Below are 17,279 nucleotides of genomic sequence, written 5' to 3' on the forward strand. Positions count from 1 at the left end.
AAATTGTATGACCCTGTCAGACTCAGACATGCTAACTTGCATAGATTATTCATAATTTACGTGAATTATATTACTACTAAAACTTTTTTTGGTGCTAGACAGAGTGAAATAATACTGTTTTTCATTCTAGATTGGAAAAATGCAGCAGAGGGATGGATAACTTTTGATAAATGTTAACTTTTCCTCTGTTGTTAACTGAAAGAGTAGTTTATTGCAGTTATGAAAACTTTTTGTTGTAGTAAAGGACTTCTAAAGTCAGAATCTTGCTCCAACTGGAAAAAGAAGAGAACGTGCAAGAAAAACAATTGCTTTGGAAATATGCATGCCTAAAAGAGGGGCTGGATTTACATGGCTTTTAAATAAATAGCTTATTTTCTTTTCAAATTATCCTTATCATACAAATATCGAATCTGGTCTGGTTATCTTATTTGCTGAAGACTCAGAGAAAGTTCGTATGTCTCTTTGGAACTTCTCTTGCCTCTTAATTAAACAAGGAAAGAAGTTTTGTCTTAAACAAGACATCCCTTCTCCAAAAATGTTCCGTAGGCATTAGCTTTAAATAGGTGTTAACAGAACTAAACAGTTGTAAATAATCTGACTAAAAATCTCTTCCTCTCTGAATTATTCAGTTTTTCAGCCTCTTGAAAGGGAATCATTCCACTAGTTCTGTAGTTGTCATAGAGACAAGACCTGAACTTGCACATTTTTTTAAATAAAGCTGAACTCAAACTTACTCATGCTGACTTTATAAATCATAAAAAAGCATTTAGACATCCCTTTCTCACGTCTCTCCTTTTTTTGATCATCTCTGAATTAAGAGAAGTAAATATTTAAGTAAAGATCTAGATCACTTGTATATATTTCCAGTTGAAATTAGAATAACCAAGTAGAAAAATAGTCACATAGTGGTAGTAACACCCCTTAAAAAGAAAGAAAAAAAAAAAGGAAAACTCCCTTCTTTTCCCACAACTCAAAATGATTTAACTCTTTTGATCTATCAGTGAGTGTTTGTTTGTAACCTACCACAAATTACAGCTGTCCCACAGAAACAATAGAAGTTAGACTGTTTAGTGGCAAGAAGTCCTTTGCAGCCTGCAAAGGACGTCACAATACGCTCAAGACTGCATTGAAAAATGTGATTCATTGTTTGTCTTAGCTCCCAGGGGTAAGATCTCAGTGTGGCACACTTGCTTTGTGGATTAATAGCAATACTCTGATGTTCTCTATCTAAGTCACTGTTGACATTGATATAGATCCGTGAGTACTTTAATAGAGGGGGGAGTTCTGGAGTAATAAGCCCAGAATTTCTGAGAGACATGCGAGCTGCATAAAATTTCTTTTCTGTCAGTATTCTTCATTTCTTGAATAGATGGAATTTGGGGGTTTTTTAGATAGCATTTGATTATTAGAGGGTGAGAAGGGGAGGTACAACAGTCTTTAAGGAAGGAAGGTTGTTATTCTGAGTTAGAGCAACTTGTAAAACTCTTCAAATTAATTTTCTGATCTTAGAAATATGGAATTGTATGTGTTTTGGAAGTGTTTTCCTATTCTTAATGAGTCTACTTATTTTGAATACAGTTGATCATATTAATCTGCAAGATAGGAGCCTAACATTTGTTTCATGAAGGATTACCTACAGCTGTATGTAGACAAGCTTATGCTAATACAAAGTTTCATCTGTTTTGTTGGCTATGGAAATTCTTTTATAGAAAAACACAACTGGGAAAGGAACTGCAGGGGGGATTGGCCTAATGAGTGATTGGCCATACTGCTTTCAGAGCTCTCTGCAGAAAAAGCAAGCCCTCTACCTCTTTGAGTTTCCAAACATACTATCTCATAAGTGAGAGAATTTTGTCTGCATAAATGAGCGGTATAAGGATTTTCACTGTCTTGTATATTAATTTTAATTAAAATTGAATGGCTGTTCTTGTATCACAAAAAAGTAATTTTCATTAGAACTTCAAGAAATGCTAGCTAGCTAGCTGAAGTACTGGTTAAATGTCTTCTGCCTCAAGAGCTGCTTTGAGAATATTCTGCAGTTGGTGTAATTGTTTTCTAAGATGAGACTCTAAGGAGTAAACTTATCTTAATTTCTGCTATTAATCAAAGCTTTCCCAGAATTCATGTTCCTTAAAAATAGTAGCTCCATGGTTTTTAGCATTGAGAATTCCTGTGTCCCTTCCACTCATCATTCATTCAAGAAAAAAGTCGTCTCTGGGACCTCAGTGGAGCAAATTAGTGGAATTATTATGGTCTGTCACGACAACTTCTTTACTGTTCTACCCTTACAAGCTTTGGAGTCTGCCAAGCTGGTAATCTATTAAGAAGCCTCTAAGTAGGCTTTGCATTGAGACTGCAATGGCTCGGAAGATAACTGTTTTTAAGTAGGCAATAATCTGGCTTTCTTCTAAAGCCCATATGAATGGTGGCCTCAAAAAGCATCTTCTGTGTAGCCTGTCTCTCTGGAATTAAATGAGAACTAAAATAATCAATGCCATCTGTTTTTCATGCATTTAGAGTTACTTATTTTTTCAGGACAGACTAAAGCCATTGGTTGACTTACCTATTTCTGACATATACTTCCCTCACATCCTTCTTAAATCTGTGTCCAAGCGTGGGAATGAAAGATTATGGGTGCCAATTCTGTGAGTTGTAACTCTTACTATACATGCATTGATTAAGTGACTGATGCTAAAGACCTAATTTCTCCTCTCTAATTATGTCTGAGTTTTGTAATGCAATATGGGATTGTATAATCTAATATGGGAATGTAAAACTAAATAAATTCAGATTTTTTGAACTGCAAGGAAATTTCCTTGTTTTAACACTGTGCTATTTTCAGGGAGATAGATGTTTTGTAGGCTAATCGTAAGCCTATTTGACAGAAGAAACTGTGTGCTCACTTTCTGCATCTCATAAATCCAAAAATAATCAAGTTGTCTTTGCATTCTGCAGTATAGAGGAGAGAAAGGAGGAAGAAAAGATCTGTAGGGGAAGAATTTTGTTAGCACCTGAAACCTAGCATTGTGATGAAGCCCACTGCAGCTGTTCTCATTAGAAAACCCCTGTTATAAACACAGGCCTGTTCTATAAAATATGATAAATATTTAGTCCATGTTTAATCCATTTACTGCTCTGCACTGGTTCCGGCCAGACCTTAAATGAAGCAAATTTAAGGACACTACATTCTTCCAAATTTCATTAGAAGCAGAAGAGTGAACTTAGGTAGGGTTTACTGTCAGCCACTTACTGCATTTAAGGTGATGTTTATTCAAAAGAAGCACTGTAATCTAACAGCATGACACTAGGTTCAGTAATTAGAAATGAAAATTTGTCCTATTTTTGCACTAAAGATTTATTCAGACAAAAGCTGTTTTTTGTTAGCATGCTGTAAAAATGTGTATAAATTCTATAGTGTGTACATAATTTTTCTCACTGAAATTTGTGCTGTTAATTTAAATAACAAAGCCATTGACGTAAATGAGTTGAACAGAAGGTCAGACATTAAATTAAAAGCTACTGATGATTATGTGAATAGTGGTTCAATTAAAGCAATGAGACTGGTGCACATCAAAGTTTCTTATTACTGGACAATTAATATTTTCTCATGTAGAATGCAAAGACTTACTGTGTTCTAGCAGTACACTCTAAACAGTGCCTGGAGAATCAAGGTCACCTACAGTGTGATATTTACTCTTACGCCATTTGCACGGCCATGCATATAACAGGTTGAGGGACTCTGCCTGTGCTTTAGTAATGGAAAGGCTTAAATTTTATAAATCAAAGTATTTGCAGGTGTAGAAGCCACTTAGGTTGAACAAATAAGACTATTATAAATAGAATTTGTGTAATTACTTTGCTTAAATGCAAATGTAAGGAAAATTGTGACTGTTTATTTGAGCTGTTGGTGCCAGTTGGTCACTGTGGAGCTGACTGACTTCTCCATATGTTGAGGAATGCGTTGTCTGTGGGAGGACCACTGACTGCTTGGAGTGCAGTCAAAAATCTGCTAGAATAGTTTATTTAGATCAATTTCTCTAGCTTTGTTCCTATGCACATCCTCAGCATGTTAGCTATATAAGCCTGTTTTTTTACTGCCCGTTTCCTCTGGGCATCTGACAGAAGAATGGCTAAGCAAGTATTGAACTAAACTTTCATTAAAAACTCCACACATTGTCCTTGTTGAATATTTTTGAATTTTCTTTAGTTGCCTTAAAAAAGGTGTAGTGTCTGCTTCTAAGCATCAATTAAATGAAGGTAATTATCTGCTCCTGGTTTCCATTGTTCTTAATACTCTAATTTCTAATGAGGCTTTCTTACGCTTGATATTCATTCACTGTATGTTGGTTTACTTTCTAGTGCAAAACTCACAAAAGGGAGCACTTCAGAAAATACATTTGGCCATTAAGTTTCTGACATTCTAACATTGCAAATATATTTTGGGTTTGTAAGACTCGCAGCATGTGTTTCTCCTAAGTGAGTCTTTTAGAAATCTAACATCACTGTTTATAGGTGGTGACTAATGGATGTTACGTGAACTGTTTTGTTCATAAAAACTAAAAGGTGTATGAAGAAGAAATTGAAAATGTGCTGAGTAATAATGTTACTTGTAAGCCTAAGTGATGATCTTGGGCAGAAAAATTCTACAGCGTATGGTGGGTCACTTCCATGCTGTTGTTGAAAAATAGAGTGGATATTCTTAATTGTCATAGTTAAACTATGAATTCCTTCAAAATGAAATTGGGATTTTTACAAGCATTTTAAGTTATTATAAACATTTCTGTTGTAGAGAAAATTTTCGGGAGATGCAAACACCTCTTTTTGAGGTTTATACCCATTTCATTGTATAGGAGGAAAAGGAACTAGGGTTCTCCCATTCATCTCTGCAAGTTGTGTGAAGACAAAAACATTACATCTTCCACTTTAACTTAGCCTGCCAGTACCTCAGGAGCTACCAGTGTGTTGCTTGCTCTTCGTGGAAGAGTGATCAGAAGCTGAGACTCCAGAGTAGTGGTGTTCTGCAAGGAAGAGGAGATACCCATTCCAAATTTGTACTTCTCTTGGTCCAGGTTTACCATGCTGGCCTTCCCTCTTCCTTCTGCTGGTTGGACTACCATATATCAAGTCTGACTGCTGCAGTAGGATCTTTTTAATTATTATTTGTCAAATGAACCACATACTAAGGGATCATGACTGAAACTTGAATCCAAATCACATTATGCTATGTGGGTCCCAGAATCAGTTTTGACTAAATTTAGGCTTCCAAAGACTTGCTGGTAGCGGGATTAGAGGAAGGTTTAAAGTTACTGAAGAGCAGGCAGATTTTATGTGTAAATTAAAATTCTGTGTGATACTAAGCTTCAGGAAACAACACCTAGAAGTTCTCACAGCCAAAACTTGTTCTTCAATGAAATATATGTAGTAATTCAACATCTTTCAGGGAGTGGTGTGATGCGTACTTTTCTTTTTAACTGTATGCTTCAGAGTCTACAGTTTCCTCACCAGACTTTCTTCTTTAAGTAGTGCTGCCAGATTTTTAGTAGTAGTATTTAGTTTGTGACATCAAAATTGGTGGATTAAGACAGCTACACTGCTGAAAGTGCTGTCTTATAAATACTGGGAAGGGTTGGAGTGTCTCCATTTTTGGGGAAATGCTAATGGTGATCTAAACCAGGGGAAACTCTTAAGATGTGTGATTGACCTGTGGCAACCCCTGCTGGGATCTGCCTCTTCAGTGAGTTTTCCGAGGATTTTTTTGGTTGGAGTAGGAGGGTTTTAATTTTGTGAATGCTTTGCCACTGCATTTACGTGGCTGTCTACTTAAATAAGTATCAATTATAAATAACTGTCAATTTATTGCAGTACTTTTTTGATAATTTTTCACATACTTGCATGAATGCTTTCCTTGACAGGGATTTAATCAGAAATAAAGCTCTAATTTAACTAGACTGCCTGGGTCCTTTGTGTTGTCATGTCCATGACATGTAAATGTACACATGAACTTAAACATATATATTATTCCAATACTGAAATGTGTACTTAATTCTTCAAATGAATGCAAAGAAATTAGCTAATATTTAAAAGTATGTTTACAACTAGTTACATTATTAATGTGCATTTACTCTGTTTTTTGGTTGCAATTGCAGGAACTAACATTCTTCTTCCTGCTTCTCTCCCCCCCCCCAACCTCCCAATCCTATTCCCTGCTGAGCATGGTTTTCTTAACCATCAAATGAAGAAACAAAAAGACGACTGTTTAAGTCAGACTACTTTACATGAAAGCCTATTCAAGGTCTAGGCTCAATGTTTTATCTTGAGTACTATTGTTTAACTGAAAACACATTTGTACACTTTCAGACATAATGGTCTTTAGTAAAGTGCACAGATTTAAAGAACATTTTATTTTAAGTGTAGCTAAAGTACAGATTTGCAGACTAAGTCATTTGATTCTCTGTGGTGCTGTTTGTAGTAGCATGTAATTTAATTTGTGTGATTTTTGCAAAGTTTTTGTAGAACTACATTAATCCTTCTTCTCTAGATGTTTCACTGTAATTCCTGTAAGAGTTGAAAAGGGACTTTAAAAATACTTATTAATTGCTACAAGAAGGAAGTCAAGAAGCTCTCAGTTTAAATAGTTTCTTGTTTTATGACCATTTTTAGCCTGGCATAATTATTTTTGAATATACATGCCTGTGTGTGCATGCTCCTAGGTCAGTTTCTGAAGTTCATAATTTAAGAATCTAACTGTGAAAATCCTGTATTTTTTAGGGCTCTAGCTGACATGAACAATGATGGGAGGATGGATCAGCTGGAGTTTTCAATAGCTATGAAACTTATCAAATTAAAACTACAAGGTTATCAACTCCCATCTGCACTGCCTCCTGTCATGAAGCAGCCACCTATTGCTCTGCCTAGTGCACCAGGATTTGGTAAGCTCTTTGTTTTCCTCCTTGTCAGCTTGTATTGTAGCAACCTAAGTTGAATTTGATTGTCATATTGCAGTTTCTAAAGAAACTTTTAGGAAAAAGTACTTCTAAAAGTACATGGACTCAAAAAACAAATGCTGCCACATGCATGCATGTGCTCCAAAAAAAAATCTCAATGAACTTTTACCACCCAACCATACTGATAACATTTGAGGTCCTGTTTGCTTCAGGTCTTAAACTGTTCCCTGTATGTTCCAAACAAAAGTGTTTGCGGGGAAAAAAGATGGATCAGGTAGCAGGGCTAGTGCATTCCAAAGCGATGGAGTTTTTATTTAAACTGTTGTCATTAAAGGACCTCCAGCTTTGGCAAGATTAGCTATGTTTTTCTTGATTTTTACAAGTCATGGTAGTAATGCACCCCTCTGCTTTTATTTTATGAACAGTGCTGCACTGGTATTAGCTAGAACTGCTCATTCAATTCTCATGGTTAAGTACTGCCAAGGTCGCTATCATTTCAAGGAAAAGAGTAGGGAAAATGGGATGGTGAGAGGAATAACTCAATGAAGCTGAACCTCATGTTTGACACCTTGATGTTCTGCTTTATTCTGTAGTGAGAGGTTCTTTACCTTTCTGTTTTAGTCGTTGCTGTGACTCAAGTTGATTGGTGCCTGAGAATCACTGCTGTCCTTAAGAAGAGAATAGTGCATTTGATAAACTGTCTGCAACCCTGTTGTTTGATCAGTTGTCATGTCCACAAGTTTTACAGTTTTATTTCTGACTCCAAGAAATCAGTGAAATTGAACAGAGCAAATAATGGTTTAAGTGAGAAAAGACATAATAAAGTCAAACCCCTAAGAAAACCAGGAAAATCTGTGATTTTCTTTTTTCTCATTCACTGTAGACTTGATCTCAGCTGTTTGCACACACCCTCATTCTTCCCATTGGCATGACTGGACCTCCTTAACCTCCCTGTTATCCATGCAACTGTGCTTACACCTAAAATACCTCATTACTGTGCTTTACCCTATTAGCTTTGCACTGTTTCATCTTGACAATAGGCTGCAAGCAGTTATCCTGAAGCTTGTTCTTTTCAGTTGTGGCTAAATGTAAGTTTTGGGTTCATTATTCACTGGAACTTGACAGTGCTGCTCTTCATTTAGTTCAAGGCAAACAATTCTTTTCTTCAGCAAATGCTAATAGACTTTTTTGGTCAGTGTTGCATCCAGTGTGATCTTATATGCATACATTATAAAATGGTGTATTGTTCCCTCTGCATTGTTTTATGTTCCCCTGCCATGCTAATGGTGCAGTGGACTGTAAGAGTTCTTTCAAGGGGTGTGTGGAAGTTTCCATTTCAATTTGCTCTTTAATTCTGCATTTACTGCTGGGTTGCAGGCTGCAGTTAAATTGTTGTATCATATTAGGAGTCTCTAAATTAGAAAAAATGTCTCCTTTTCTTGCCCATAGGTATTGGGGGCATTGCCAGCATGCCATCTCTTACAACTGTTGCCCCAGTGCCAATGGCATCTATTCCAGTAGTAGGAATGTCTCCACCATTAGTATCTTCTGTTCCTGCAGCAGCAGTACCTCCCCTGGCTAATGGAGCTCCTGCTGTTATACAGCCTCTGCCTGCTTTTGCTCATCCTGGTATGCTACATACTGAGAATCTGTTTACTCTCTTGCTATTAACAAATTATTTTGCCATTTTCTTTGTATCCAGAGAACAGTAAACACAGAATTAGCCATTCTAACTTACTTTAAAGAATGACTTTGGGTAAGGACTGTACTTTGGTTTAGCCCAATGTAATTGGTTAGCAAACTTGTATAAAAGAAGAAACATGGACATACTACACTGTAACAGTCAGTCATGTTGAGCAAAATATTGACCCTGTTATAACAGCAGTGTGTGATGAATCTAGCTTGCTGGTAAACTGTTGCCTAGAAATTGGTCCTCTCCTGTCTATTTATAACTATCGAAGTACTGCTATTTGTTGGGATTATTTTAAAATACTGGACTACATATGATTTCTAACATTAATCACAGTATAATTTGCTATCAACAGGGTTTGCATAAAACTGCAACAGTAAAAAGACATGAGAGAAGTGCCTGTGTGTTTTCACATATTTTGTTAGACACTGTTAACTTATCTTAATTTTTTTAAAAGGGGTACCGTCACAAGAACCATAATGCTTGCATTTGTTGTTAGGAACTAAATGAATGTTATTGAAATTTTGCAGTTTAAAATGCTAATGCTAATAAGTACCTGTATTCTTTTATTTACAGCCACATTGCCAAAGAGTTCTTCCTTTAGTAGATCTGGTCCAGGATCACAGTTAAATGCAAAACTACAAAAGGCACAATCATTTGATGTGGCTAGGTAAGTTGGTATGGAATGAGTGTATGTGTGTGTATCTGATTCCCCAGAGTTAGAAAAACTACTTCTTTTCCACAAAGTTGTTTTCTGAAATAATGTTTACTTGCAGAAATTAATTCCTGCTGAGATACTACTTCAGGATTTCATAGGATGCTGTGGTTTTACAAGGAATCTCCATGAGTAGTGGATCATTGAAATATAATAATTAACTATTACAGTATTCGTTGACACTATTTTCAAACTCTTGAAAACTTAATTTTTAGAAAAGCATTTGCTTCTGTAAACATAATCCACATTTGTAATATTGCACAGGCACTCCTGTTAGTGTGAAAACATAACAAGTAATAATCTTTAAAATTAGCAACTCTAAGATTATTTTTAAAAGCAAAATATTTAATAGTTCTCATATTTTAAATACACTCCACATAACTGTTTCTTATATATTCTTCAAGTTCTGCATGAAAAGGCTTTTAGATTACTTCAAGGCCTAGGAAAGTGTATGATTAGGCAAAATGTATTTTGCTATGATCTGAAGAAATGTATCTAACAAAATAAAACTTCCTTAGAGGAGGTAAGATAGTAATTTCCCAAAGTCTTATGGGACATTATTTAATTATGTATTTTTATTTTCATTTTTCTTCCGCAGGTTTTTCTTGTGCCCTGGTATTAGATAAGCGACACTACTGATTATTGGCAAATAGGTTTAAAAATCTTTCAAAACAAACAGTTTTTTCTCTTTGAAATCTAGTACTGCCAGAAACATAGTAGGTGATACGCTGGTATAATTTCCAGAGGTACAAGAAGTTATCTGCTTTGTCTATAACAACACTTGGTATTTGTAATGAATGAAGTTCAAAAAAATTCAGCTGAAGTGGCTTCTAGATATTCCATAAAAGGGCTGTCATAGCTCTGGGCTTAACTATATCTGAATCCTGCTGGTCACTTTTATTGCCGACAGAGGCCTGAACCTCGGGTGAGATGACTTCTTTTCTGAGGTTAAATTGCATGGTTCTCTGAGTCTGTTTGGGCCAGGCTTGGAGCTTCCTTAGGTCAATTGCTGTTACTTCAGTAACTCTGAAACATCTGCCAGCAATGAAGGGGGTATTCCTTCACAGACTGCTGCTAAAGTTGAGTGATGAACTGGTGTGTGTCTTCAAGTTTTATTTTGGAGGAAACAGATAGCAAGGTAATTGATTTGCAGAGTTTATGGAAAGGGAGGAAGAAAAGCTAAGTCCATTAAATTGAAATGTAAAGTTGAAGTAATTTATTTTTTTTTTCTAGCTGAGAATTAGTTTGAATTTTGAGAAGGGTGAAATTCAAAATTCCATTTGTGGTGCTTTTATCACTCTGCCGAGTCACCAGTAGCGAACTCTTGCCATGCATGGTGTTTGGCATACGAGTCAACTGTTTTGTCCTCCAGCATTTTGTCTTCCAAAACTACCATTTGAGTATCCATGAAGAAGAGTTTCTTACTTAATGTGTAGTAACCTTACTTCACAGATCAAGGTACATATATATGTAAGACAAAAGTAGACTTAATGTATGGAAACTCCAAGTCCAGCAAAACTGATGAGGGAGGAAATCAAGTGGATAAAACTTAAATGGTCAGCACTTTTTTTTTTTTTTTTTTTAAGTTTCAATTCTTATTTTCATTGTATAACATGCAGCTTGTTTTTGCTTTGCTCCCATGAAAGAGTATTATCAAAGCACAATAGTTTGGAAATAGAAAACAGAAATAGAGGTATTGGCTGTTTTGGGTCTTGTCATGTGAGAATAAGATATGAGGTCAATTAGTAGAGTATTCATATAATCCTTCTCAGTTCAACTTTGAAAGATCTTACCATGTTATCTACTCAGTGGACCAGGGAAAAGGGGTTTGGTGGGTTCAGTTCATTTTTTTAACCGTAATTTGGTATGCTGTTACAAATGCTTATTTAATCTGGCTGCTTTTTTTGTTTTTTCCTTTTTTCAAACTTAACAAAAAAGGACAAAGTTTGAATGTATCTAAAGACAGAAAAACTGCTCATTGTTTTTCAGTATGAACACTTGTCAGCCTTAAAGCATGGGAAATTACAGCTACAAATAAGAGCACTCAACCTATTATGTGAATGAATTAGAACTGGGAATATTACATTTGTCAGTTGAGTTCCATTATAAGAAACTTTGATTGCTTTCAAGTGTAGCTTTTTCACACTTTTTTCTATGTTTTCAGCATATTTTACATTTGTTTTCCTTAATCAGTTTATGAATTATTTGGCTAAGACAACCAGTTAAAGACAAGGTAAAATGAGATATTACTTCTGGTGAATGTGGTAAGGCATTTCCTATTATATGTTTAAGTAAAATCTTTTAGCTCCCCTAAACTGTTTAGGTTACTTAATTCTCTGCTAGTAAAGAAAAAAGCAAAACTCTTAGGCCTGTCATTCAACTTTACCAAAAAACATCTTCTAAGACACTGAATTATGATAAATGTTTTCAAACAACAAGTCAAACCTGTTGTGGTTTCAGGAATAGAAGGGAATGTTTTTGAAAAGAACCATTTCAGGCATTAAACTTGATCTCTGTGCAGCACTTCATCCTGTTGTACCTGTTAGCTTCATGTGATTAAATTTAAAATTATATTCCCCCCCCCCCCCCCCTTATCCTTTTTCTAATTCTAGTGTGCCTCCTGTGGCAGAGTGGGCTGTACCTCAGTCGTCAAGACTGAAATACAGACAGCTCTTCAATAGCCACGATAAAACAATGAGTGGACACTTAACAGGTATTGAAGCAGATTTTGTTGTCTCCTTTTTTTGAACTGTAAAAGGCCAGTTATAATACCATTTAGAATACTATTCAGATCTCATCTCTCTCTGTTGCCACTGTCAATATTTTTCAATCTCCCAACTGCTTAATGATCTTGTTTAGAAGCAAATATTCATCGTAGCTGGGATCATTTTATCACCTTCTTTCCTTTATTTTCTGCAAAGTAAGTTGGTACTGGGAAATGATTCTTGGAAAACGTACAATGGGTTATGTGAAAACTTGTGCAGCCATTTACAGTGTTCAGTTGCTCCACTGATGAGGGTGCCTATCCAGTTTCAGAAAGAAAGTAGAATGGTACACTGGGCTGGTTTTACTAGTTCTGGGAGCATCTCTTTGACTTTCATAGCTGCTTTTTTTTTTTTTTTTTTTTTTATCTCAGTGTTGTAGAGAAGGGAAGGCTTATGTATTTTTTAGTATTTTCTTTTGAAGGGGTAGCCTAGTTCATGCTGGTAACATCTCTTTGATGTTATCTATTCAGAACTAAGCTCTGCTTGTGCAGTAGCTACTTGGTTATGCAAGAAAAGGAGAAAGTTGCTTATTTGTTTATTAATCCTTGTTTCATTTTGCTAGGTCCACAAGCAAGAACTATTCTTATGCAATCAAGTTTACCCCAGGCTCAGCTGGCTACAATATGGTAAAAATAAATGTATCAATCTCCATCAAACTGGAAACTGTACTTAAACCTCTATACTATATTCTGTGGGGTTTTTCTCCGTTTCCAATCTCCCTCCACTGATAAATGATTATTCGTTGCTCTTTGTAATGTATGACTTTATAAAACAAAACCTGCACTGCTATGCTTATATTAATATTATTTCACAAAAGTAAAAAAGAGCATCTTTTAGGCTATGCATATAGATGTTTTGTGAGCTGGGTTTCAATTATGGGGTTTTTAGGCAGACCAGACGTTCAGCCTCCTATGTCTTCCACATCCCTGGCCATATGTGATACCCCACCAGTGAAACTTACACATTTGCACAGATAGTACAAAAGCAAGCTTAATCCAGAACCATACTTTCTTTGGGGCTTGTCTGCCTTTTATGTGAGTTTCTGAGGGCTTATTTCCAAGGGAATTGTGTTACATATGTTTAAAATAAGGGATTTTTAAAAGATTGGTCTCAGCTTCTCTTTTTCCTTTCAACTTCTTGTTTGTTGAAGTTTATTATGTTCTTATTGTCACATGGAAAGTTATTTGTAATTAACTTGTATACTTTATAAGTCTTTGCTTGAAAACCACTCTCAACTCACTAACCCATATGACTTCTTGTGAGGTTGTCAACTGTGCTGTTACTATAATGTGGCAGTTCAGTTGCACTTGCTTTCTTTGCTAAGCATTGATGTTTTTGTTATATCTTAAAAAGCACTCTCTCTTTCCTTGTTTCCTAACAAAGTTACTGTAAGGAAAAAAAATATCAATCCAGTCATCCAGCAGATGATTAACCAAAAAATACTCTGCTTGTTGCCAGCATTTAAGTAGGTTGTGTGGGCAGGGGAATGACGTCAGCGTACTCCACGAGTTCTAAACATAACTCTCTTGATTTCTGACATTCAAAACTGCCAAGTCTATTGAGATAAGGAATCGATTTTACAGCTTTTGTTGTCCTAAGTATTGCTCCCTTTCCCGATACTTACCCTCTGGGAGTAGAACTGCTGTTGCTGTTCTCTGGGGCAAAATTTGTCAGTATGTATTGGGATTGGATACACTGACTCACAACAAAGTGAAGTAATTATATGCAGCCTGTCAGCTATTCTGTAGCAGCTGTTTTGGTATTTCATAGAATCATAGAATGGTTTGGGTTGGAAGGGACCTTAATGATCATCTAGTTCCAACACCTTCCACTCGACCAGGTTGCTCAAAGCCCCATCCAGCCTGGCCCTGAACACTTCCAGGGATGGGGCATCCACAGCTTCTCTGGGCAACCTGTTGCAGTGCCTCACCACCCTCATAGTGAAGAATTTCTTCTGTATATCTAATCTAAATCTACCCTATTTCAGTTTAAAGCCATTACCCCTTGTCGTATCACTACATGCCCTTGTAAAAAGTCCCTCTCCAGCTTTCGTGTAGGCCCCCTTTATGTACTGGAAGGCTGCTAAAAGGTCTCCCCGGAGCCTTCTCTTCTCTGGGCTGAGCAACTCCAACTTTCTCAGCCCGTCTTCATAGGAGAGGTGCTGCAGTCCTCTGATCATCTTTGTGGCCCTCCTCTGGACTTGCTGCAACAGGTCCATGTCCTTCTTATGTTGGGGGCCCCAGAGCTGAATGCAGTACTCCAGGTGGGGTCTCATGAGAGCGGAGTGGAGGGGGAGAATCACCTCCCTCGACCTGCTGGTCATGCTTCTCTTGATGCAGCCCAGGATACAGTTGGCCTTCTGGGCTGCAAGCGCACATTGCCAGGTCACGTTGAGCTTCTCATCAACCAACACCCCCAAGTCCTTCTCCTCAGGGCTGCTCTCAGTCCATTTTCTACCCAACCTTTATCTGTGCTTGGGATCACCCCGACCCATGTGCACTTGGCCTTGTAGAACTTCATGAGGTTTGCACGGGCCCACCTGTCAAGGTCCCTCTGGATGGCAGCCCTTCCCTCCAGCGTGTCGACCGCACCACGCATCTTGGTGTTGTTGGCAAACTTGCTGAGGGTGGGCTCAATCCCGCTGTCCGTGTCACCGACAAAGATGTTAAACAGCGCTGGTCCCAATACCGACCCCTGAGGAATGCCACTCATTACTGGTCTCTGCTTGGATGTCAAGCTGTTGACTGCAACTCTTTGAGTGCGACCACCCAGCCATTTCCTTATCCCCACCAAGTGGTCCATCTGTCAAATCCATGTCTCTCCAGTTTAGCAACAGCAATGTCGTGCAGGACAGTGTTAAATGCTTTGCACAAGTCCAGGTAGATGGCGTGTGTTGCTCTTCCCTTATTCACCAGTGCTGTAAGCCTGTCGTAGAAGGCCACCAGATTTGTCCAGCATGATTTGCCCTTAGTGAAGCCATATTGGCTGTCACCAGTCATCTCCTTATTTTTCATGTGCCTTAGCATAGTTTCCAGGAGGATCTGCTCCATGATCTTGCCTGGCATAGAGGTGAGACTGGCTGGCCTGTAGTTCCCCAGGTCTTCCTTTTTTTCCTTTTTAAAAATGGGGGTTATGTTTCCCCTTTTCCAGTCAGTTGGAACTTCCCCCGACTGCCATGACTTCTCACATATGATGCATAGCGGCTTAGCCACTTCATTTCCGTAACAAAGATGTGGACCCAAACTGTTAGGATAGCTGATCAATTATATCTTTGCATGCTAGATTTTTCATTCTACTGGCTTGTTCTTGTCCCCCAGCCTGAGTAGTTCAGTAACACAAGCATGGATCAGATGAGGCTATAACTGTCTTCCAACTTAAATCCCATAAACAAAGTCCTGTACCTTGGGACATCAAAAGAATATATCAGTAGCTTACCTTTGATTTTCATAGTATCATGGGAGATTTTCCAGCATGATTAGAGTGCAGTGTGCTAGAGAAACAAAGCTGATGTTTAGGCTGTTAAATTTTGTCCAATACCATGTTACCATGAGTAAAAGCATTTTATGCATCTGTTGTAGCACTGGTTTTAGGCCATCCAGAGAGGCTACTCCATAATTTCTAATATGTGCATAATGCTAAAATGTTTTTGTGCCTGTCAGGACTAGAATGTTAATGGCTTTGATTTTAATGCAAATGTGTGCTCTGGAATGTGGGATAGGAGCCTCCAGGGAAGGAGACCAAACCAAAAAGTTCTACATCCAAGCTGATTCTTTTCTAAATGATACTGTGTAGTGGATGTTCACAAGATGTTCAAGAAAACTCCATTGATTACTGTACATATGTAGCATATGGTACAGGCAGCACTCAAAGAGCAAACAAAGTAGTAGCCATGGCTATAAGGACAGTTTCAAGGTAGACATGCATGAGATGTGGGAAATAGTGAAGCATTTGGGTTTTGCTTTGTATTTGTTTTGAAGGAACAAAGTAGTGTGAAAAAATAGTGAAAAATTAAATTAATTTGGAACCGAGTATGTTAAAACTATGCTTTTTAACAGTGATTTTTAATATTTAAGATTTTACTTACTTTGTACCTTCCCTTTAAAAAGGAATCTTTCTGATATCGATCAAGATGGAAAACTTACAGCTGAAGAGTTTATTCTGGCTATGCACTTAATTGATGTAGCCATGTCTGGTCAGCCTCTGCCACCTGTACTGCCTCCAGAGTATATTCCACCTTCATTTAGGTAACTGGTTATAATTCTGGAACCTCACTCCTAAATTTTTATTTCATTTGGGAAAGCTGTCATGTGAGTGTAAAGTGCAAGAGATTGAAAAGTAACCCCTCTCCTTTTTGTAGTGCATCTACAGCAGAGTGCCTTCTCATTGGGAAATGCTTGCCTAGTTTTTTTGGTTTTATTACAACTACTGGATGCTGGAAATAGCAAGAATTCCTTGTTTTGGTCAATGTTTTATGCTAGCATACCTTCCAAAACTTACCTAGTCTGGCCATATAAATTTAAAATATTATAGTTTAAGCTTATACTGCTGTAGAGCAAATGGGATGTATTGGAATTCAAAACATGCTGCGAATTTACATTGTAGCAAATTCAGGTGTCTTTTGATACAGTTGTTTCTGTGAATAGCAGCGGTGAGTCCTCACTTCTGTTTCTCTGTTTCACTTTTTTGTGGAGAAATGGGTGGGAGGACAATAACAGCAATGGAAAGAAATGTTTGTGTACAATCATAGCTTCATGTTCTTTAAGTACCCTCCTGAAGATTACCATTTTTTTGTTTATTCCATGTGGGGTCTTGTTTTTAGCTTGACTATAGTGAGCTCTTCCTCTGTCTTTGCAACTTTCGCTATAGTTTAAGTCAGCATTTCCCCAACTTCAGACTCATCACAAGTAAGAGATCTTGGGGACAGGGTTAAACACATCTGTAAGTTGCATGGTGCTGTGAACTTTGAACTAGGTTTCTCAGGTCACCAGTGTGTGCTGTTGGTATTCTGGAGGATACTGTTATCTTAATGGCAGCAGCTGAGTAAAATCCCCTGGGCAGCAATGAGGGAACATTAATACCATTAAACATTACATCAGTGCATTTAAATAATGATTTCATCATTAAATCATAAATAAATTTGGCAGGCATAGGTTCTTTTAAGCAAC

At 37.3% G+C, this 17,279-nt stretch overlaps 1 protein-coding gene across 9 annotated transcripts in view; it reads left to right on the forward strand.

Annotated features, from left to right (window-relative positions):
- ITSN1 (intersectin 1) overlaps nt 1-17,279 on the forward strand; it is a 146,701-nt gene that overhangs the window by 40,325 nt on the left and 89,097 nt on the right. For 7 of the 9 annotated variants that reach the window (XM_030020956.2, XM_030020951.2, XM_030020952.2 and 4 more), the window contains exons 5-10: nt 6,769-6,929; nt 8,394-8,573; nt 9,211-9,304; nt 11,962-12,062; nt 12,677-12,740; nt 16,221-16,358. In XM_030020956.2, the coding sequence (XP_029876816.1) occupies nt 6,769-6,929; nt 8,394-8,573; nt 9,211-9,304; nt 11,962-12,062; nt 12,677-12,740; nt 16,221-16,358 (738 nt within the window). The remainder of the gene's footprint in view (nt 1-6,768; nt 6,930-8,393; nt 8,574-9,210; nt 9,305-11,961; nt 12,063-12,676; nt 12,741-16,220; nt 16,359-17,279) is intronic. The other 2 variants (XM_030020957.2, XM_030020958.2) reach the window with 1 other exon arrangement.

The sequence above is a fragment of the Aquila chrysaetos genome, chromosome 7, assembly GCF_900496995.4.
Source record: "Aquila chrysaetos chrysaetos chromosome 7, bAquChr1.4, whole genome shotgun sequence".
NCBI classification, from domain to species: Eukaryota; Metazoa; Chordata; class Aves; order Accipitriformes; family Accipitridae; genus Aquila; species Aquila chrysaetos.